The sequence below is a fragment of the Natrix helvetica genome (genome assembly GCF_964273705.1).
Source record: "Natrix helvetica genome assembly, chromosome: 1".
In the NCBI taxonomy this organism is placed as follows: domain Eukaryota; kingdom Metazoa; phylum Chordata; class Lepidosauria; order Squamata; family Natricidae; genus Natrix; species Natrix helvetica.
In genome coordinates this window covers 310319612-310342726 of record NC_138548.1, presented here as the reverse complement: position 1 = coordinate 310342726, position 23115 = coordinate 310319612, and the positions used below count along the sequence as shown (strand labels likewise).

The following is a 23115-nucleotide window of genomic DNA, read 5'->3' as shown; positions in this document are numbered from 1 at the left end:
CTAAGTATGGACTGTTCAGAAGTAGAAGCCTTTACTCATTGTTACTCATGCCATTGTCACTTTGTGAGTGGATTATCCTAATGATCTATATATAGGATGGCAACATTTCCTGAGTGCCACAAAATAAGATCTTCTGAAAGACATTTGGGGAGTAATAAGATTATGTTACCCTAAATAGTGATGCCTCAGATTGATTGGCTATAATGGCATTATTTCTTTTTTTAAAGTCTTTGATATTAGTACTATAAACTTGTTTAAAGCCTTTAGAAATGGAGTGATATAAATGTTGCATGCATGGAAAATAGGCTGACAGGTTTGTAGAAAGGAAGGCTTACCTCATCTATCACTTTGGCAAACTGCTGAAGAGTAGAATTCATAACTTCATCATCACCACCCAAAGGAAAGCGCTACCCAAAAAAAAAAACCCCACCACTTTTTAAATTCTGTATTTATTTATTTATTTTCACTCTAAAAAATCACCGTAACATTGCAAAGGTCTAATAACTTATACAAATTTAACATTGCTAGAAAATAATAAAGAATCTTGAAGCACTGTAAGTTGCTAATGCTTGTTAAATTTATATATATTGCATTGCTATATTTAAAAGGTATAAAAAACACCTGTTGGCCAGGAGAATTGTGCACATGCAGGCATGCGCGCACACATTCACACATCTACAAGAGCTAATAAACCATGGTATTAAATTCTGACTACTTTGATAAAAAAAACATTTGTCCATTTATGGCAGTTTCAACTAATTTTTATCTGTTTTCCCCTTTCTGCGTTTCTATTTGTTATTTTCTGCTTTGTGTTGTTATGGACAAACCTTTAATGTTTTAATCAGACCATGCATGTTTTAATCTCTTATTTCTTTGTAAGCTGCCAAGAGTCATTTGATTGTTGCAGGGTAGTTACGTAATAAGATAAATAAATTCTTAATAATAATAACTGAACAAAAATAAAATTGCATAGGCCTTATAAGAATAAGTAAGTGGAAAAAATAATGAATGTAATTTCTATGTGCTAAGCTACTGTTAAAACATATAAGTGGAGTTTATAGAAGATGCTACAAACTAGGCAAAAACAGATTATGTTAGTCTGTAATTAATTTTCCATAGTGATCCAGTCACTATCGTGATATGTTGTAAAAATCAGGCTGCCATATTAACCCATTCAACTTGGATCACAACATTTTCATTTTATAAGAGGGCTCTACCTGTTTCTCATATTCTTTTAGAAGCTTTGAAGTCAAATGTGTTGCTGCACTGAGTTCATTCTGAAAAAGAGAATTTATTCAGATTTTAAAAAAGATTTTTCAAATATAAATGACAATAGAAGTACAATATAAAATAAATTAATCAGAGTTAAACAATGTTTCTTTAACTAAATGTGTATGCTTTTTGTAACAATTATAATTTCCCATTTTTAAAATGGAATGATTTATTACAAAGTCATAGACATACACACTTTTAAAACAGTAACCATAGATTTAGCTAAACAAATAAAAATTAATCAAATTCCCAGAATTCTGACTGACCCATTACTCATAATAGAAAATAATATCACTTTCTCTAAGAGCAAAAATTAAACTGCACTAAAAGATTTGGAAGTAAAGTCAACAAGCAAAACGAAGAGTGCTGCATATCTGTAGGATCCTTAATCTATGCAGACTATAGATTTAAAATTACTTGCAGAAAAGGGAAAGTTTTTTAAGAGTAAATGCAAATGTAGGTTTTCTTGCAGGAAGCTGAAGGGAGGCCACAAATTATCAACATTATCTTAAACTTGCACACAGCTTAATGATAGCTGTTCCTTTTAAATCCTTTTTATGGCATATCCTGGGAGAGATGTTCAGCATAAATCAGTTTATTAATTGGTTTACCTGTTGGGCAATCATAAAGGTTGACTGCTGAGGAGGTAAACTAGATGGTTACAGTTAGGCTTAAGGTGGGCTTTCCAATTTGATATTAAATTTATTAAGAATCTGCCCAATTAACCATATTATACAATACATGTAATAACTTAAATTGTTGCATAAAAATGCATCTAAATATATTATTGTTAAAAACTTCTGAAGAATTTATAAGTTATTTGTTAATGTTACTTGTTAAACAATTAATGTGGAAATATTAAAGGAAAACTGTATTTTTCTTTTTCTTTTCATTCTTTTTTTCACATTGACATATATTTCCACCCAGCTACTAAAATCCCTGGAGTTAAAATTTTGGTTCCAGATAGTCTTCAATTTACAACCACTCATTTAGTTACTGTTCAAAGTTACAATGGCACTGAAAAAAGTGACTTATGACCATTTTTCACACTTATAACCATTGCAGCATCCCCATGGTCACATTATCAAAATTTGGACGCTTGGCAACTGGCATATATTTATGACGGCTGCAGTGGCCGAGATCATTTTGCAATCTCTGAAAAGCAAAGGCAACGGAAAAGCCACGTTCACTTAACGGCTACAATGATTCACGTAACAACTGTGGCAAGAAACGTCATAAAATGGGATAAAACTCACTTAAAACTCACATTGCTTAGCAAATGGAACTTTTGAGTTTAATTGTGGTCATAAGTTGACAATTATCTGTATAATCGCATCAGTGATAAAAATTTGGAAATATGATTGAAGGTTAATTAATTTCTGCATTTTACAGTCAAATTACCTGTGCATCATAAATTCGATGCATAGCTTTATACAGCTGGTTGATATATCTGGAAATTGCAGCAGCATCTTCTTCAAATACACCCAGTAAAGATCGTGTCTAAAAAAAAGTATATAAATTTTATAATATTGCAACCACACTATTTCAGCTACATTTAATAAAGTTCCATTTCACGTATGGGTAAGACAGAATCAGAATTCAAAACATTTCTATCTGATCTTTGACACATAACTAAAAGTTACCTGGCAAAAAGCAATTTTTAAGTCTATATGCACTTCATTAAAACAAGTATGCTGGCATGGTAACAGAATACTTAAATTCCTTTCAGTAAAATAGTTCATTTACCACTCTTTTTATGACCAACAGTGATAGGGAATAATAATTAAATATTTGAGCTTTACGTTTTTGCCAGTTATAAAAATTTAATACTATACAGTTTAAATCTATTTTATATTGAACTTGAAATCTAGATACAAGATAAAATTTCCTTTGAGTCAAGCTTTATATTGGTTACCACAGAGAGATATCAAAGTTGTTTTCTTAGATAAAATAAATTCAAAGAATATATTCTCTAAATGATAAAGTATAACTCAAGCTAAGCTTTATAATCTTAAAATATCATTTAATGCTGGCTTTTCAAACTGCTCCTCACTAATTTATGTGGAAACTGAACAGTAAGAATAAGAGCACTGTTCTTTTATGAATGGATAACTAGCTATAAATACTATAGAAATGGGATAGCTAAAAGAAATCCTTCCAAGAATCTAACAACAGTTTAGAGAATTTATATTTGTATGGATAGAATGAATACTCAATTAATTTTCTTTTTAAATTCTCATTAACTAATTGATAATGACTCAAGATACTAAGTATATTTTGGGAATGAATATATATACTGTGTATAACTAGTTTTTTAAAGCTTAAAAATCTTACAGAGGATAGGATCCTCAGGGTTATATGAAATAAAAAAAACTAAAGTGTCTCTCTTTAAAGACAATTTACATTTCCAGTGATAAGACAGCCTTCAGGAGGCCATCCTTTTAAAATATTTGGGCTAGCTACTCTAGGACACAGAATGCTGAAATAGAGGGCATACAGATAATGTAACACAGAGAGCTTTGCTAAATAATGTTGGCTGGAATTTCCAGAGACAATGGTTGTCCCAATTATGGAAATTACAAAAGACTGATTAGATACCGTAAATGGTTTTAACTAGTTTTAATGCAATTTTAAATTAATTATATTTATAGAATTACAGGAATTTCCACTTCCTTAAAAGCAACAGACAGGGATGCAAAAATCCAACGAACAATAGATTGCATCAAAGAGATAAAAAGAACTTTACTTTTGCAGCCTAGATCTGAAAGCCCTACCTTTCTATCCATACGAGCAATCACATTTAAAGTAGGTAGGATCTAATAAGCAAGAACATCACTACCGTAACTAAACTTTTGAACAAGTGCAACAAAGGGTAACATGTATTTACTACTGCATCTATTAACTGAATGTCTGAATTTAAAAGTGATGAATATTAATATGATGAATAAGTCAAATTATCAAGAACAATCAACACAAATGTTAAGTATTTTTCTGGAATCCTTCAAATTCCACTAAAGCAAAATAAAAAATAAAAAAGCAGGGAAAGGTTCCTTTCCTGTAGAGATCCCATTGTTGAATCTGAATTGTTGTCAGCAATGTGTTAACTTTGCTCTCAAAGAGTGTTTTAAATGGGCATCTTAAAAAAAGGAGTTGTATGCACATTTATTAGAAGTAATATCTTTAAATGATCACTGTCACTTGCAGGAGAATATGCTATTAAAAACTGGATATTAAAATATTCTCAAAAGTGGGAGACTCTAAAGATTAATAGAAGAAAGATGTAAAGAGTTTAATACCATGTAAATTCAGGGCATTATACTGGTATATTTTAAAACTCAATTCCACAATAAAGATTATTTTACCAAATCTTTATCTATCTTACCCATCAATATAATTGCTATAACTAAGATCATAAAAAGACTGAAAAGTGATGCTCAGATACAGTGTACAACAGCGGATCATAGGAAGTTTTAAAAAGATTTTCCTACTTCTTGTTTTATGTAGCAATTGATGGGATTACTGGTCAATACAGATGGTCCTCAATTTACAACTGTTCAGTTAGAGATCATTCAAAGTTCCAACAGCGCTGAAAAAAGTGAGTTATGACCATTGTACTATTCCCATAGTCACACAATCAAAATTTGTCTCTTTGGCAACTGACTCAGGTTTATACCGGTTGCAATGTCCTGGGGTCACATGATCCCCTTTTGCAACCTTCTGAAGTCAGATTCACTTAACAACCACGTTACTAATTTAATAAATTGATTCACTTAGCAACTGTGGTAAAGAAAGGTAGTAAAATGGGATAAAATTCACTTAGCAAATGTTTCACTTAGCAACAGAAATGTTGGGCTCAATTGTGGAGGACTACCTGTACTCCATGGCAGTATGAAGTAGACACAGTACCAACCTTTAATGTATAAAATTATTCTGATGTGTTTCAAACTCTTCACTATTTATTGAAGAAGTATAACACAAATGAAAAATTTCAGAAGAAAATGGGAATTCATAATCGGACCATATATTCAATCCTCAATATTCAGAGACACTGTCAAACTATTCACTAAGGCTGCATTACTATCACTATTAGTCTTCTCATCATTCCTATCATCCATCTCTCCCACTTATGACTGCAGGACTGTAACTTTGTTGCTTGTATCCTTACATTTATATTGATTGTTTCCTGATTGCTTATTTGTACCCTATGACAATCATTAACTGTTGTACTTTATGATTCATGATGAAAGTATCTTGTCTTTTTATGTACATTGAGAGCAAATGCACCAAAGACAAATTCCTTGTGTGTCCAATGACACTTGGCCAATAAAGTATTCTATTCTATTCTATTCAAATATGCTAATGCCAAATAATTACAGATACTGGCAACGGCAAACTGGTTTCTTCAGTCTGAGCCTAGGTTTATTCATTCTTAAATTGGTTCTTCAAAGCTACTGACAAAAATCATCTGCTTAAATCTGGGCGAAGGGCGCCGGTGGGGAAACCGAGGCAACCACTGAAACAATTTACACACAACGCAAGGAACAAAAACAGAGACGGCCCTTTATATACCGAAGTTCAGGGAGCGATACATACATACATACATACATACATACATACATACATACATACATACATACATACATATATAACGCTCCCTGAACTTCGGTAGAAAACAACCGAAGTGCTAAGGAAGCCGCGGTGGTACCACAACTGCTGTCTTTCACAAATACACATACGAACAAACAAACAAACAAACAAACGCGCGCGCGCATGCACACACGAGCCCCGCAGAAAACAGCCGCGACTCCCTCCTCTTGCTCCGCAACCTTTTTGCAAATGAACCCCTGAGCTTTTCCACGCGAGATCACGCCACGCACCTCCCACCTGGCAACACCTGCACCGGCCCTGCCGGCTTTAAGGCGGAGCCCTGACCTCCCCCTTGGAGGGACCCCCGGGAAAGAGGCACCTTCTCCCCTCGCCGGCTGGTTTGAGCCCTTCTCGCCTCTCCCGGGGAGCGAGCACGGCGGCAACAGGCTGTTTACGGCCTCCGAGCCGCGGCGGGGCGAAGCGAGCTACCTTCCCAGGGCTGGAAAGGGGGCAGAAGGAGCCCCGTTCGGCCATCCTCTCCCTCCTCCGCCCCCTGCTGCTTCTGCTGCGCGGGGTCCCCTTCCTTACCTGTGGACTGTCTTCCAGCGCCTCTTCGATAGGCAGCTTGTCTATTCCAGGCATGTCGGCGGCTGAATCTTCCCAGGCCAGGCCAACCCCCCTCCTCGCCGCACCCAGCCCGATAGCCCTGTTCCCGCCCTCCCCCGCGTCTCCGCGCACCCCGACAGGCCCGCTCCGCTCAGGAAATCCCGCCTCGCCGCTTCCCAGCGGCCGCCCGTCCGAACAAGGAACGGCCGTCAGCGAGGCTGTGCGTTTTCCTATTGGCTGGAAGGGCGGCCAGTCTGGCTGGGCAACAAAAAAGAGGAGGGTCTTTTTGTCGGCCTCGCTGGTTACGGGGAGGCGGAGATTGAGGGGGGGGGTGTCTCTCTTGAGGGTCTTTCGCCCCGTCGGGGGACAGTTTCTGTGGGGCAAAGGCTTTCGCGCCTGCATATGCTCCAGGTGGCACTTCACCCTAATCTCCGCTTCTGTGCGGGTCCTCCCTATTGTGCCGTGTTGTCATGGTGCCATGATTCATCTAAAATTGTAGAGTGGGAATTGGATCTCATAAATATTAAGATAGCAATGAGCTCATTTAGGGCTGATTGGCAAGGGCTTAGTAACCCGATTTAGAGCAAGTGGCAATTCCAGGACTGCCGGGTGAGAATACTTAAGTGGATATTAATTTACTTCTTCAGAAAGAATCTGAATCCCAGCTTGAGTTTTCCATGCTGATTAATCCCCCCCCCCCCGGTTGAATTGGTTCTGGAAAAAAAAGCCATACCTCATTCTCAATTTGCTTACTGACCCTCTGCAGTGATATTTGGGGCTTTGTCCCAACTATAGACAGATTTTTTAAGGCAACAAAGACTTATGAAGGAACTATGGAAATGTCCACTTTACTTGTCTTAGATGTACCGTAACTTGTTGCCCTTAAAATGTCCCAGATGACTACCTCCCAATAGATCTGTTTGTCATATTCTTTGGGTATTAGGTTGTGTGAAAGGGACAGAACATAACACGTTAATAGCTGGCAGCTTTTCAGTGATCTTGGTGATGGATAGATTGCATGAAATACCAATGAAGGCAACAGCAGCAAAATCAAACTTTTTTTCTACTGTTATTACTATTTAAACTGGGGTCTACTTTCTTTGTCATATTCTTTGTCCTCTCTTTTACATTAGGATTGATTTATTTTATTTTATTTTTATTTTATCTTTATTTGTATGGCTGCCCATCTCACCAAGCAACTCTGGATGAGGAACAAAATTTAAAAAACACGAAAGTAATTACAATAATACAAACATTAAAATGCATAGCAGCCAAGACTAAATCTCTCATCAAGAAGCAGATTTTTAGTTTATGTCAGCCTTATTCCGCCTCATTGCTTCCCTGTTAATCAGGGAAGTCTCTAAAATGGTTGGTTAATGAGCACATTAATGAGAACCAGTTTGGCCCAGTGATTAAAACACCAGGCTTGAAACTCTGAGATTGAGATCTAGGCCTGCATTAAGTCATGAAAGCCAGTTGGGTGACTTTGGACCAGTTGTTGTCTCTCTGCCCAACCCACCTCACAGGGTTATTGTTATTGGAAAAATAGGAGGAATGAGCATTAGGTATGTTTGCTGTCTTGAAGAAATATAATAAAGGCAGGGGAGAATAAATAATAAAAAGATTTATCTCTCCTTCCAATTCATTATCAATTGTGCACTGTTTAATCCAAGTTTATTGCTTATTGCATTTTTCAAACCTGAAGTGGTTGACATTTTGAGTTTATGGAAATAGACTTGTAACTGATGATAAATTTTGGGTACATCTCTGTTGGAAACTGCCAGCCAGGCAAGGGAGTGGAATCAATCGAGCCTTGAGCCTGTGGGCAGCTGCAAGAGACCTATGACAACCCATTCAGCACATCCAAGTTCCATGGAACTTTATCTCTTTGTTCTCAAGGAAGGGAAAGCAGTCGGGAGATTCTTGTAGTATAAGCAGAATATAATAAAATACTTAACTTGAACTCTTTCATATGTGGATCCGGTTGCTTGTGCCTGACAATATCCTAAATTTCTGGAAACCTCAAATGGACACATCAGGGTCAGACAATGAGATAAGCCATAAACTTTGTTTGGAGAACAGCAGACAGTGGGAGAGGGATGGTAGTATGTATATGTGTGCAGTAATTGAGCTGTTCAGCTTAATATGCTGTACAGAGCTTAACATACATAGTCTATCTTTTTATAAACACCTGTTTAAAATGAAGCAGACTTCTTGATTTACTTTTATATGATTCTGTTCAAATACTAGTTTCACAAAAATGTCAAGCTTCAGAATTAGAAATGAAACCAGAGGATAAAGACATTGTACTTATCCACATAGATGGTGATTTATCTAAATTAATAACAGCCGAATGGCAATTATTACCCTTTTAAAAAATAAAATGCATCAAATACTTTTAAGAAAATATTGTTTTATAATATAAGTGAACCAAAGTCATAAGACTAAAAATGACTTCAGTATCAAATATTTATTATTTATCATATGAAGTAACTTGCAAAGATAAGCCCTTTAAAAAATAAATTATTAACTAAGATGTATTTAGTACGTCTTTATATATTTTTTTGTATTCTACTTTTTCTCTGTTTAAATATACCAAGATAGCTAGGTTGCCAATTATTTTACTATACCGCCAATGATCTAGCCTTTCTTTAAAAAAACAATATGAGGAAAAGAGAAGAAATAAAATACATTCCAAGCACAAAATCTACTATTTGCAATTATTCTTAATACATATCTATCTGGCATTTTTACAGATCAGATTTAAATTCCTAAACTACTGGTGGACCATGGAAATATGAGCAGGAGGGTGTTAAACTCTACTCAGCCACCCATTAGTTATTCTAGACCCCACTGATTTGAATATTCCAGTCTCAGAATAAAGCAAATATGCATTGCTAGTATAGCATCTTGGCTTGAATAATAAAAAGAATTGCAACCAATAAGTTTAGTTTGATTTTTGTCTGCCGTGCTAGATGCTCATGGCCCACATTTATTGTAATGGTAAGAAAATATTTGTACAGCAACAACTGAAAGAAGGCTGTGAATGTGTATGTCTAATTCCGTTCCTGTAACTATTCCTTTCCTCTCAGGCAGAGTCTTCAGAACAGAGCTCTCTCAGGATCAGCAATCATTCCTTTTCCAAGTCCACAACCTCTCTTAGATGTTCTGGAGGTGAAGGAAAATTGGCGAATGGGGAGGGAGAATGTCATGTAGTCTTCAACATTACTTCAAAACTCCTTTATAGATGTGGCTGAACTTCCAGCGAAAGTATCACTTCTCAGCGTCTGGCTTGGCAGACTGAGATATGATGGGGAATAGTAAAATAACTTGATCTCTGGCCAATATCTGGGAAATGTTGACAAAAAGAGTTTCCACTCTTGTTTTATAGAAAATTCATTTCCCCTTTTCCCCTTCTATATGTGATCCATTTGCAAGGCATGCAATTATACTAAACCATTAACTAATACAACATTGACCGTTTTACTGATTTTTTTAAACTTTCATCTTTTTGGCTAGTAACAATTAAGTCCTTTCAAGTTAATTAAGGAAGACTTTATTGTTTGCTCTAAAATAGGAGTTCATGGACGCTAGGTGGCAACATGACAGAGTTGTACTGCAGTTGAATATATTGTTTCAACAAAATATAGTATTTGTTTGTAAATAAAGACAATGAAAAATAAAACAACAATTTTATTTTTGCAATATTTATTTTTCTTCTTACAACATTTCTAACAATACATTTGAGGATTGCCTTTTGAAACAAAATGGTTTTACCAAGAATATTGCCTGCTTCCAGGTACCACTGTAGGTTTCAGATTCATCAATGCGCACATGTTCTCTCTCTCTCTCTCTCTTTCACACACACACACACACACACACACACGTGTCAAATATTCTCCACAGCACTGATAAGAACCAATGTGAATGTGGAGTAAATAAAAATTAGGCAACTCAGAAACAAAAATTGATAAAGAAGAAACAAGTGTATTTGCCAAATGCTTAGGATAAGCCTTTACAGGGAATAATCTGATAAATATATGTGCAATATTCCTCATAGATCCAACAGTGATCAGTGTTTGTAGAATTATGGTGTACTTCTGGTACACCATAACTTGCTAAGACCCAATAGCCCATGCTGCTATCAGGAAAGTAGTTAAACTACTGTTTTAAAGCTGAGTTTACTTCTCAGTTGTTTCTTGATACAAGGATAGAAAATTGACAAGCAGTATGCTTAAAAAGAATCAACATTAATTGTCTTACAAATTTTTAATGTACAGCTTTAACATACTAAACTAAAAAAAACATGGGGAAAAAACCAAAAAGGAAAAAAAAATAAACAGCTGTTTTTAAATACTGTACATTACCTTTGATTACAGAGCAAACTTTTGGTTCAGTTTTTCCATTTTGTTTCAAAAGTAAAACATTAAACATATCAAAGATGGTAAGTCTGGAATGATGCAACTGTCCGTTCATGACAGAAAAATAATTTTTGTGATGTACTTGGAAATCCATTTCTTCATACTGATGAGTTCCAAAGATTTGGTGTAATAGTTCAAAATTGCATTCGCATCTTTCAATGTTATTACTCTTCAAAAAACATATTCATAAACCTATGAATATTAAATTCCATGTCGTCGTGTCCTTTTCATATTATATTTTCAGTTTAAAGAAACTGACAGCCAACTCTTTCTAAGCATTATTTGAAATGTCCAGTAAACAGGAAAAAAGTGGTATTTGACTGTTGAATCTTCTTAAGAATGAAAAAGAATACTTAATACTGCATTCTTTAAGGCTTTGGAAAAACACTCCCAGCAAGTCTTTATTCCAGAGCTCTTGCAATACTTGATGTGTACCTCAAAATATTCAGTCATTCATGCCCTGGTCAGTTCCCATTTGAACTACTGGAATGCACTCTCCATCAGACTGCCTTTGAAGACTGTCCACAAGCTACAACTGGTCCAGAATGCAGCGGTACATGCAATGTTGAAACTGCTTCACCAGTTTCATAAGCTGCACTAGCTCTCAGTTTCCTTTTAGGTCCACTTCAAGATGCTAGTTGCCACATTTAAAGCCCTAAATGGAATGGGACCAGGGTATTTGCAAGACGGTTTTTCCCTGAGAGCATCTGCCCCCATCACACCAGATCACATAGGATAGGCATCTTCCCTGAAATCTGCCATCTAGCAGAATGTAGGAGGTATGCCTTTTCCAAGGCTGCTCCTACCTTGTGGATCTCCACCTCTTCATATAGGCCAGTGATGGCTAACCTTTTCCAGACTGAAGCACACATGCCCAAACCCCCAAAATGCAATGCGCACCTTCCTCCTGTGCATGCGCCCTGTGCATTAACATGTTCCCCCTGCATGCACCCTACCACCGCACAAGCATTGTTTGTTGTCTGCTGAAGGACAAAACCTGACCTTATTCTCCTAAATTAGCTTGCTGCCTTATCACTGTCACAAAACTGTTACACATCAGCTTGGGATTCAGAAAATTGTTATGGGGAAGTCAGGGTGCTGCATCATAGACTGTGACTTGTAAAGCACAATGGCTAAATTCAGCTTTCATCTTAAATCTAGACCGTACCTTTTCCAGCAAAAATGGAAAAGAATGGAAAATTAAAATAGCCCAGGGCTCTTATCTTTCTAAGCTGCCCTGAAGTCATAGAGTTATTTTGGTGGCCATGTAGGAAGTTATCACCTAGCCCTCTCCCTATTGTGATCTTTTATCTGCATATAAAATTATGCAGTTACATTTCTTTGCTCTGAATACAATTTTGATTTTTTTTTCTTCTGGAAATTTTTGAGGTTTAAAATGCTTAATTAAACCTATAAAAAGGAATGATTTTGAGATATTTTGCTTACATTTGTAAATGTTTTAACATACTTAATGAGAATTTGCTTCCATCTGAATGGAATTTGATATTTTGGAGTGTTGACTCAAAGTACCTTTTTTTTAATTGCAATTTTTTAAAGCTGTTCTTACCTCCCTCTTTTACACCTGAGTGCATTTTTAAACGCTTATGAGTCAAGGTGCTCTACCCTATGAGATTTTATTTGTTTGTTTGTTTGCAACACAAGTTGTTGTCCCTCTTGGAAATTTACTCATCTTACTGCAAAAGTGTTTCAATCATACAGGCAGTGGGAATGTCATGTTCCATGAAATTTACCTCGTCTGCCTCCTGAAATAATGTTTGGATTTCCACACTTGGACAGAATGGGTGAGATTCCACAACATAAGACTAAAGATATGTCTGTAAAGAACTGTATTCTTGGCCTCTCTTTTTTTTTACCTCAGAAACAAAGGACTGCTAGCTCAAACCATAACTCTCCAATTTGCTGCTGGTGATTGCCTCCTGATAAAACCTGACAGGAGGAAAAAAACTTAGCCAAGCCTGGGACAGACTGCCAAGACTGACTGACCACTCTTACCAGCAAGCCAAGCCTAGTACCATCCAGCAGACATGAAAGAACCCTGAAGGAGATGAAGAAGTAAAGACCAAAAGACACTTTTCAATTCCCAGAAGACAGCTGAAAAGATTATGGGGAGGGTGGAATTTGATAAGGTTTTCTTTCTCTGTTTCATTCACAGAAATTTATTATGCTTTCTTCCTTGCCTCATTTATATTGTAATCAGTTTAATGTATTCATGTAAGAATTGTATTTGAGAATGGCTAGCACAGCAAGTTCTGAACACCTTAGATTTCTGGCTGGTGGGAGGGAAATTTTGTCCAAAATGTCTGTATTTTCTGTATTGTAGAAGCAGCTACACACACACACACACACACACACACACAAAGAGAGAGGGAGAGAGAGAGTCCCCATTCAGAACTAGATTGAAACTATCTCCTTGACCCAACTCCACAAAGCATTTCCTAGGTTGATTTTTGCCTTTGCACAAAAGCAGATATCTCCCTTTTAATCCCATGGGGGAGGGTCAGTTCCCCTCAGGCAATCCCCCCACTTGAAGAGCTAGCAGAAAGGATCTTCAAAACTCAAACCCTGACAGTGACTCCCCCCCCCCAAAAAAATGATGTTGCCCAGTAAAGCAGGACATGTTGCACTGGTGATCTCTGATAGGAGTCCCTGGGCTCATTGTGTGTAACTTTAAAAAAAAATACTAAATAGCTTGTATTGCACACTAGCTAAACTCAATTTGGCCTCACTAAAATAGGAGCCAGGGCAAGTTAAAGAAATCCCTTGGAAATGGGCAGCCTGTACTTCTTTAAAAGGCAGAACCATGGCTGTGAAGGTTTTTTTTGGGACTTCTGCTTGCTTGTAACCTGGAAGCTCACAGAAAGTGATATCAAACATCTGAAAATAATTGGCATGGTAAATTGGATATTGTAAATTTCTTTCCAGAAATTGTGCCCTGGTTGCTAAGACCTTCATGGTTGAAAGCTCTCTGGGAGCCACTGAAGGGATCCTTCTGCTGTCTCTTTCAATGCTTTTCCATCAGAAAAATTAAGTTTCCCTGATCTGACCAATTTTATCTTTTGTCAAAAACATGTGCGTTCCACTCACATTTTTTTGAAAAAAAAAAGGAGGGATTGTAGGAAGTTATCACCTAGCCCTCTCCCAGAAAAATGAAATATCCTAGGAAATATTGATAAGGCAGAATATTATATTTTCCTGAATGTGAAAAAGGGAGAAACACATTTTAAACACTAAATTCCTACAGCTTCCTGCCCGTCCCCACTTTGTCAATGGGCCATTAAGAAGGCCAAGCTAGTCCACTTTACATAATAAAGAGTTCTCCTCTTCAGCTGTGATGGGATTAAGGCAGGATAATAAGCCTTTACTCAACTGACCACATGGCATCTGAACTCAATCAAACCTGAATTCAAAACAGCCTAGAGGGTTGCCCCTGCATGGGCCCATGTGAGTCTGGCAACCAATCAGAATACATTTCTTACACAGGAACAGGAAACAGATAGGTGGGGCAGAACAGATTATAAAAATCCCTGCAAGCCCTTCTTCAGTCCTTCTCTTCCCTTCTCTTCTCTTCTCCACCAACATTGAAGCATGTGATCACTTTTCTGTTCAGGGCTCAAGCCATGTGGTCCTGTCCACCATTAAAACCATCTTTCCAAGCAGCCTCCATGTCTCCAGTGTCTTTTTCCCCACTTGGAGCCGAACCCAGAAGGACATTTCTTCCAACAGCCATATACATTTTCATAAATAAATAAAGTTATTGGTGAAATTCACTAGCTCTGCTTTTAACTGGCCTTTTATAAATTTCATTAGCCATAACAATATATTGCAAATTAGGATGAAAATAACCATCTTTCATCTCACTGAGCATCAATAAAACAGGTTATGATCTGGCTTTTTAAAAACTGCATACTGTATTTGATGAATTCCTCTGAGAATGCCAACATAACACTACCTTTGGCAAGTTGGGTGGCATGCAAGGAAATGGCATCAAATTAAATTCTAAGTTAAGGAAATAGAGGAGCAGACCTTTTAATAGTATTTCATTCAAGTGTTCTATAATCTAACCACTTGGAAGACAATTACTGAATTCTGACAGCCCATTGCAGTGTGCCTTATGCCAAAGACTGACTATTGTCATCTTAGTGACCATGTTCATCATTACATATGCATATGAAAAAGCAAACACTTTTTCTTCAGGATTACTCTAATAGCATTAAGAGATTATTTTTAAATTTTCATTGGAAGAAAATGCACTTAAATGAGATTACTTATTACTTGACTGGTTTCCTATCATGCTGTTTTGTTTAGGTAAATGAAGTCCACAGGAGTATTATTTAAAAAACAAAACCACCACCAACCAAGCCCTGATTTTATACATTAATGATTTCAAATAAAAGAGAAGTGTTATACTTGTGCATTGGTGCTTTTGAAAAAGTTAAGTCTGATACTCTGGTTACAGGAGATAACACTTTTTGTTCTTCTTGGTGCACTCCCTCCTCCATTAGTTGCTAATTACTTGGAAACAAATAAACAATTAACTCCTCTTGCCTCTTGGTGGGGGAATCTTCATTGACATGCTAAAACTTTCTAATAAAAGATTTTAATTAATGACGTGGCAAATCCAACCCCCTTGTTGCCAAAGCTATAAGAAAAGACCTGTAAGTAAAAGCTGAATTATGGTGTGGGGAGGCTGGCAAAAGAATGGCAGGCAGGTCCTTGTATGCTCATAATGCGGCTTCGTTTTATAATAATCAGAATAAATCCAGTCTTGGGGAAGGCAAAAACACTTCCTTTTCATTTTCCATTGAAAATATTTTGGGATTAGAGCCGGAAAAAGATGGCACTCCAGCTGCAAAACCCCATAGGCCATGGGTGGAAAAATGCAGTGATTTAGGTAAGATGGAAATTCATTTCAATTTTTTCTTCACCTTTTCACTATGTTCCTTTGCTTTAAATTATGAACTACGTTTAAGAGTCAAATTGAAAATCAGATTGTTGTGTTTCAGCTCTGCCTCTGAGTTTAAACTACTCTATAACTAACATTTTGCTAGTAATCATGTTTGAAATGCTTGTGACTTTTCAGGAGAAGATTGTTTGCCCTGCCTACATCTCTCTTCAATATGCTGTGCACTCCCTTTGTATAATACAAGCAACTGCCGAAAAGCTGAAGAAAGAGTTTTGAAATGTGAAAACTATTTCGCAGTCAATGAAAGATTTTCTTACAAAAGGGACTTGAGTTGGTACAGAGGTAGGAGGCCAAGGACTGCATTCACTCAAATCCAGGTAGGGATTTAGCCCACTTAACCTATTCATGCAGCTAAGAATGGCTATTGTGCTCCCTGCATTCTTTAATAAGGGGCATTGATTAGAAAGAATCCAGAAATGCCTGTTTCACAAGAATCTATACAATCATACATTTACTGAAGAAAAAGATCTCCAAATGTTATATCTAATCAGCATTCTGAGCTCAAAAGAGTTTAATTGATTTTTATTGACTTGAAATATTTTAGAATCTTACCCAGATTTTTATTAAAAGCTTTGGCTCTATCATGAATGCTTAAAATATCCTGGCAGTGAAAACAAGCAGATAATAGAGTGTTTGTCTATTCTCTTTAGATAGAAATACTGGAAAATGTTTTTAGAGTGAACTCTTATCCTGGCATTGATGTTAGAGAAGAGCTGGCTCAAAAATTAGATTTAGATGAAGACAGGATCCAGGTAACTTTACATGTGTGTATTTATGTATTTATGCTTATATTATTGGAATCTCAAATGTTATGTTTGCTTAGCAAGAGTCATAATGGATGGGAATAATAATAATAACTGCCAATATTATGGCCCTGACTGAAGAAGATAACAGTATTAGTTCACTTTGAAATGTTGTGTGAAAGAAAAAAATGGGGGAATGTTTTTTTTCCAATTTTACCTTCTAATTCTACTTATGTTTGCAGTACAGTAATACCTGGATAATAAGGTAACACATTTTAATATATGCCAGAAAAAATGTCTGTTGCTAAGACCATTCATATCCAATTTAATTCAAACGGAATAGGTTGAATAAATTATGTATTTTTCTGAAAGATTTGGTTCATATATCACAATAGTAGATGTGCTAAACAAACCACAATGATTTCTTCTAACTAACACATTAAACCACAAATAAGCTAAGTACACTATGGCTTCATGCAATATATGAAGCCTAGAACACTGAGTGGGATTTATACTTAAATAACTATATTTGCCACTACAGCAGATGGCAGCATTTACCAGACCCAAGAGGCTAAGTGTCGGTTGGTATGTGGCTAGAAAGCCCTAAGGGCTCGAGGTTAAGGATGGGTGGTTTAAAGAAAGATCCTAGAAAAAGGGCAGGTCAAACTGCTTTCTTGTTGATTGATGGTATCCCATCAAGTGGTTTTTTTTACTCCTAGGGACCACACAGATAGCAAGAAAATTGTAGGGATGTGCTCATGAAGTCACTAGCAGTCAAGTTTGATTCAAAGGTATATTTTTAAATGTGTTTAGAACTAAAGCCTAAAGCAGGGGGTCCAACCTTGGCAACTTTTAAGATCTGTGGACTTCAGCTGCCAGAATTCCCCAGATAGTCATACTGACTGGGGAATTCTGAAAGTTGAAGTCTACAAGGCTTCAAGTTGCCAAGGTAGGATGCCCCTGACCTAAAGGACATCACTTCATCTGGTTTTTAGATTCACACAATTTCTCTTTTCTAACATGGTTAGATTTACCGGTAAGTAAGCTTTAGTGACTTACACTTTTGAAAAAAATCACTTCTGAAAAATCTTGCCAAGAAAATTGCAGGGACTTGTCCAGGCAGCATCCAAGAACTGGACACAATTGAATGGAAGAAGAATGGGACTTATATCTGAGTAAATATGCAAAGATTGCTTTCCTAAGTGCAAACTTTTAAAATGCATGGATGTCCATGTAACCTCTGGGAATACATTTTGACCGGAAGGTGGTAATAATAACAGCAACAAGAATAATTAAGTAGACACTTACCTATTTAGAATGCTAGCCAGCGTATTAATTTAAAACAGATTATATAATCTTAACCCAATTACAGATTACCTTTTTGTTTTGTCTGCATTCAAAGTTAACTGATTTTATGTTTCATTTAACTTAGTGAACATAAGGGATTGTTTTTATACATCAATACAACATGGTTGGCAATAGAGAGAGAGAGTAATTCCTGCACTGGTGGTTCTTAGATGTCTGGATAGAATTTCACCTGCAAGCTTTGCACTTCATTGAAAACAATGTTTGATCTCTTGAAGCCTAGATAGCAGTAACTGTCTTGTGTTGTTTGTTTATCAATCATCTTTTGAAACCACCCGTCTCCCTCACTGAGTTTTCCTGAAGAAGTGTTGCTTCTCATGTTTTACTGCAAAAATTCACTTTAATTTGAAATGAGAGGGAGTTATAACTCTGATGGAACGTGCTGCTACTGATATACAGAAGTTGGTTCCCTTCTGGTGTGTTAGATTATAGAAAGGCTGGGAAAGCTCTTCTATATGAGTTAATAGGATCACGTCTCACTCAAGCAGAAAAGTTCTTTATTCTTTATAAGCAGCTTCTTATATTTTTACCTGCTGGAATTTTATTAATATTATAGTTTTAACTTTATTTACCAAAAACTTCTTTTTACAGTACTGTATTATTATTAAACATGTACTTTTTTCTCTCAATTTTAGATCTGGTTCCAGAACCGCAGGGCAAAACTGAAAAGATCCCACAGAGAATCACAGTTTCTAATGGTGAAAAATACTTTTTCTCAAACAATTATAAAATGAAAAGAAATATCTAGAATGCATTATTTTACTGTAGTAGATGAATTCCTCGTAAATCACAATGTGTTATCAGAGATTTATCTTGTTAAGATAGGTTTCGATGTTATTTTTTACATGAGTGTAATGATTTTATTGTAAAAGTAAACAATAAATATTATTGTTTCATGACTGGGGTGATGAAAGCAGATTTCTGTAACTAATAGGTATTTCAGAAGGAAAGAAGACAAAACACTGCAGTTTTTGTAATTCACTGTCTTAAGTATTGCTGACGTATCATTGAAAAATCATAAAAAATTCACATATCTCATATACTGATTTTCTCCATATCTGTGCTAGTGACTCCAAAATGCAATGTATGGGAATGTGGAATGCAATCCAAAAATTTCATATGGAAAACTCATTACCCAAATTTCAGTACCTGTAGGGAGTCCTGCCAAGGCAGAATAATTCCTCCGCAACGGCCTTTCAGCTTCCACAAAATTTGAGCTGGAATTAAGGATCATTTCCTGCAGAATGCTTTCTATAACCGAGGAAAGTTGTCTTAATTGCAGTACATTTTACACACACACAAATATAAATGTATATGCTGTTGATATAGTTTACTTGGACTTCAGTAAGGCTTTTGATAAGGTAGACCATAACCTACTACTAGATAAAGTAGAAGAATGTGGGTTAGACAGCATCACCACCAGATGGATTCGTAACTGGCTGACCAACCGCAATCAACGTGTAGTCCTCAATGGAACTGCATCTACATGGAGGGAAGTATGCAGTGGAGTACCCCAGAGCTCTGTTTTAGGCCCAGTACTCTTCAACATCTTCATCAATGATTTGGATGAGGGAATAAATGGGGAACTCATCAAATTTGCAGATGACACCAAGCTGGCAGGAATAGCCAACGCTCTAGAAGACAGGCTTAAGATACAGAAGGATCTTGAGAAACTTGAACATTGGGCACTATCTAATAAAATGAAATTCAATGGGGAAAAGAGTAAGGTTCTACATTTAGGCAACAAAAATGGAATGCACAGGTACAGTATAGATGATACCTTGCTCAGTAGTAGTAACTGTGAAAAGGATCTTGGAGTCCTAGTGGACAACCATTTAAATATGAGCCAGCAGTGTGCAGCAGCTGCCAAAAAAGTCAACACAGTTCTAGGCTGCATCAACAGAGGGATAGAATCAAGGTCACGTGAAGTGTTAATACCACTTTATAATGCCTTGGTAAGGCCACACTTGGAATACTGCATTCAGTTCTGGTCGCCACAATGTAAAAAAGATGTGGAGACTCTAGAAAGAGTGCAGAGAAGAGCAACAAAGATGATTGGGGAATGGAGGATAAAACATATGAAGAACGGTTGCAGGAACTGGGTATGTCTAGCTTAAGAGAAAGAAGGACTAGGGGATACATGATAGCATTGTTCCAATATCTCAGGGGCTGCCACAAAGAAGAGGGAGTCAAACTATTCTCCAAGGCACCTGAGGGTAGAACAAGAAGCAATGGGTGGAAACTAATCAAGGAGAGAAGCAATTTAGAACTGAGGAGAAATTTCCTGACAGTTAGAACAATTAATCAGTGGAACGGCTTGCCTCCAGAAGTTGTGAATGCTCCAACACTGGAAGTCTTTAAGAAGATGTTGGATAGCCATCTGTCTGAAACGGCATAGGGTTTCCTGCCTAGGCAGGGGTTGGACTAGAAGGCCTCCAAGGTCCCTTCCAACTCTACTATTGTATTGTATTGTATTATTGTATATGTATGTGTGTCTGTGTCTGTGTGTATAAAATATCCCATCTGGCATATACATTTTGGAAGTTAGTAAAGAAAATTATGTACACAAGTGATACAGGTGATTAAGTCAATAGCAAAATACTACAAAAATAATTGTTAAATCTTAATTGATTTATTATAAATTTATAATCTTGCTAAAAAGCTGGTTTCTACTTTCATAGATAGTTTGAGCAAACCATAAGATGGTTTGTTTCTTTTTGGTAGCATGTGCTAGAACAGTTAATTTAATAATTTAATAAGCCACAATTAAAATGGCTTATTGCAAGGAATAAACACAGTTTGCTCAGAAATTTGAGTAAAAATTGTGGTTATTGTGGGGAAAATGGTAGGAAGGAACATTATGTGCACTACATTCAATTGTACAAAGTGCAGTAAAAGTGGGAGATTAATAATTATAAATATCTGAAGGAATCATTTCAGAGCATTTTGCTCTCCTGTGATTCCCTTTTAACCAATTCTTGAATTTTCTTGCCCAATTAGAGTACTAGCTAATATCTGAAGTCGCATACCTTAAAGTGGAGACCTATTGCTTTCATGGGTTTGTTTCCATATCAAGTATATACTCAATATCTCCAACCTGGTGTCATAAAGATCTGGCCATAACAACAACTCCAAGAATTTCACGAGGCTGTAGACTCTAGGTGTCATAATTGAGAAAGGTGCTATAAATATTTGGAGCTGCTATAAATACTTATCAAAAATCATCTTTAGATACACTGGAATGGGCAAGTTAATAATAGAATAAGAAATTATTGGATCAAGGACATTTATAAGTTCAGCATTTACCAGGCCTTACATTCATATAAAGTTTTAATATTTTTAAAATCAGAAATGAACTTTATTAGCCAATCAGAAGCATTTTAAAACCAGACAGCAGAAGTATTTGCCTTCATTCAAGATTTACCTAACCAAGAAACTTATTTAATTCAAAAAACTGATTCATAAACTTCAGGTGAAAATTTCCTGATTTGGGCTGTTCATTCAAAGCTAACCTGTTTTTTATGAGTTATGGCTTATGGCACCCTAGAGTCATTCAGTGCATTTATTTGTTTGTTCTACTAGGCTTATATGCCTAGATGATATACGTTTATTTACAACGCCACAAATTCATCCTAATTACTTTCCTTCAGGAAAAGAATTTTGCTCAGTTTACTAATTTTAACATGTTTCCTACTTTATTTTTAACTTCATAATGATAGACTGTACCGCGTGAAGATATTTATGTATTTTAGGTATTTGCTTTAGGTGTATTTTTCTGTAGATTTACTGGATTTCCACAAGGATGCCATTGTTTATGATCTAGGAAGAATCGGGCCGTTTTGACAAGTTGATTATTTTGAGGTGTATATTTTCTTTTTCTTTTCTTCAGTTTATTTTATTTCATTGAGGATTTGTTTTCCCTCAGCAGCAACATTACATTTTATAAATATCTACTAAAAATAGATTCAAGTAACTTCAGTGATGCTTATTCCTGAATATGAATACTGTACAAGCTAGCACTGGTTTTAATTGTCCTGATAATGATGAAATCAAGGCTGTACCTAAAGCAATTTTTCCACCTTTCCTCTTTATGAGTTGCTTTGCCATTTCCACGCATGAATCATCCAGCACTTTCCTCACTAGATATGTGTCTATCATAAGTGTTGAAATGCAGCACCATGAAATTCAGATGTTTGTTTCAGGTGATAAAAATAGTATTCTGGGGATTTGGTAGGGCACATACCGTATGTTCATTATCCAACATGTTGAAATACAAACTAGATAAAAGTAGAGAAAATTAGAACAATCAGATAAAAATAGTTTTACTGGTAAATTATTATGTAACCACTTCAACTGAACTAGTGATATAAGTTTAGCTGAGACCTAAGCTGGCCTGATAAGATTTTGTCATAATATGGAATGTAATTGTAATTATTTTCCGTACTTCCATGGAAAATAATTACATACATGGATAATATGGATTTTTTTATTTTAGTCTGAAACTTTCATTTTATATTGTACTAGCTGAATACCTGTGGTCCACTATGAAACTATGTTTTCGGGTTTGATAAATGGACACTTACAGCTTGAAAATTAATGAGTAGTTACATTCAGCCTCTCCTCTCCCCTTCTCTCCCTCAGTCTTGCCCCACAGAATCCTCCCCTAGCCTATCCCCTTCTCTCCCTCAGGCTTGACTCACAGAAGACTCTCCTGTCCTAGCCCCTTCTCTCCCTCAGGCTTGCCCCACAGAGGCCTCTACTATCTTATCCCCTTCTCTCCCTCAGGCTCCTCCCCAAACTTCCAGCCCACAGGCTGGATGAGTCACATGCTGGCCATGCCCAAGTGGCAGTTGGAACAGAGTTATTTTCAGGTTGGGAGGGGAGTAGAATATCTAACTCCTTAGCATCAGAGCGTTTTAATAATAATATAAGAAATACTAATGATCTGATGGCCACTTCGAAAAATCCTTTCTTAGTGAGCACCTAGAAGCCAAAAAGAACATACATGCCAAATTTCAAGTTTGTAGGCTTTATGGTTCTGGAGATTTCGTGATCACGGTATGAGTGGTTTTCGCTTTTATAAATATAGATTATGTGGTTGTCATGTTTATTATTTTCATATTCTATTTGATGGTAT

General features: G+C 36.4%; 2 protein-coding genes across 2 annotated transcripts in view; one reads left to right on the top strand and one right to left on the bottom strand.

Moving 5' to 3' along the window:
- The window catches only part of APPL1 (adaptor protein, phosphotyrosine interacting with PH domain and leucine zipper 1), a 31575-nt gene extending 24978 nt beyond the window's left edge, over window positions 1–6597 (bottom strand). Inside the window, exons 1-4 of the mRNA XM_081936983.1 lie at window positions 6448–6597; window positions 2674–2772; window positions 1218–1277; window positions 336–407 (exon numbers count right to left, since the gene is read on the bottom strand). Coding sequence (XP_081793109.1) covers window positions 336–407; window positions 1218–1277; window positions 2674–2772; window positions 6448–6501 — 285 coding nt within the window. The 5' untranslated portion in view covers window positions 6502–6597. The remainder of the gene's footprint in view (window positions 1–335; window positions 408–1217; window positions 1278–2673; window positions 2773–6447) is intronic.
- A 9008-nt stretch (window positions 6598–15605) lies between these two features.
- HESX1 (HESX homeobox 1) lies at window positions 15606–18744 on the top strand (the record flags this gene model as incomplete). The annotated part of the gene is made up of 4 exons (XM_081951946.1): window positions 15606–15798; window positions 15988–16187; window positions 16521–16622; window positions 18614–18744. 4 exons carry the CDS (start codon window positions 15606–15608, stop codon window positions 18710–18712), a joined length of 594 nt encoding a protein of 197 aa, XP_081808072.1. The 3' UTR covers window positions 18713–18744.
- Between the last annotated feature and the right edge of the window lie 4371 nt (window positions 18745–23115).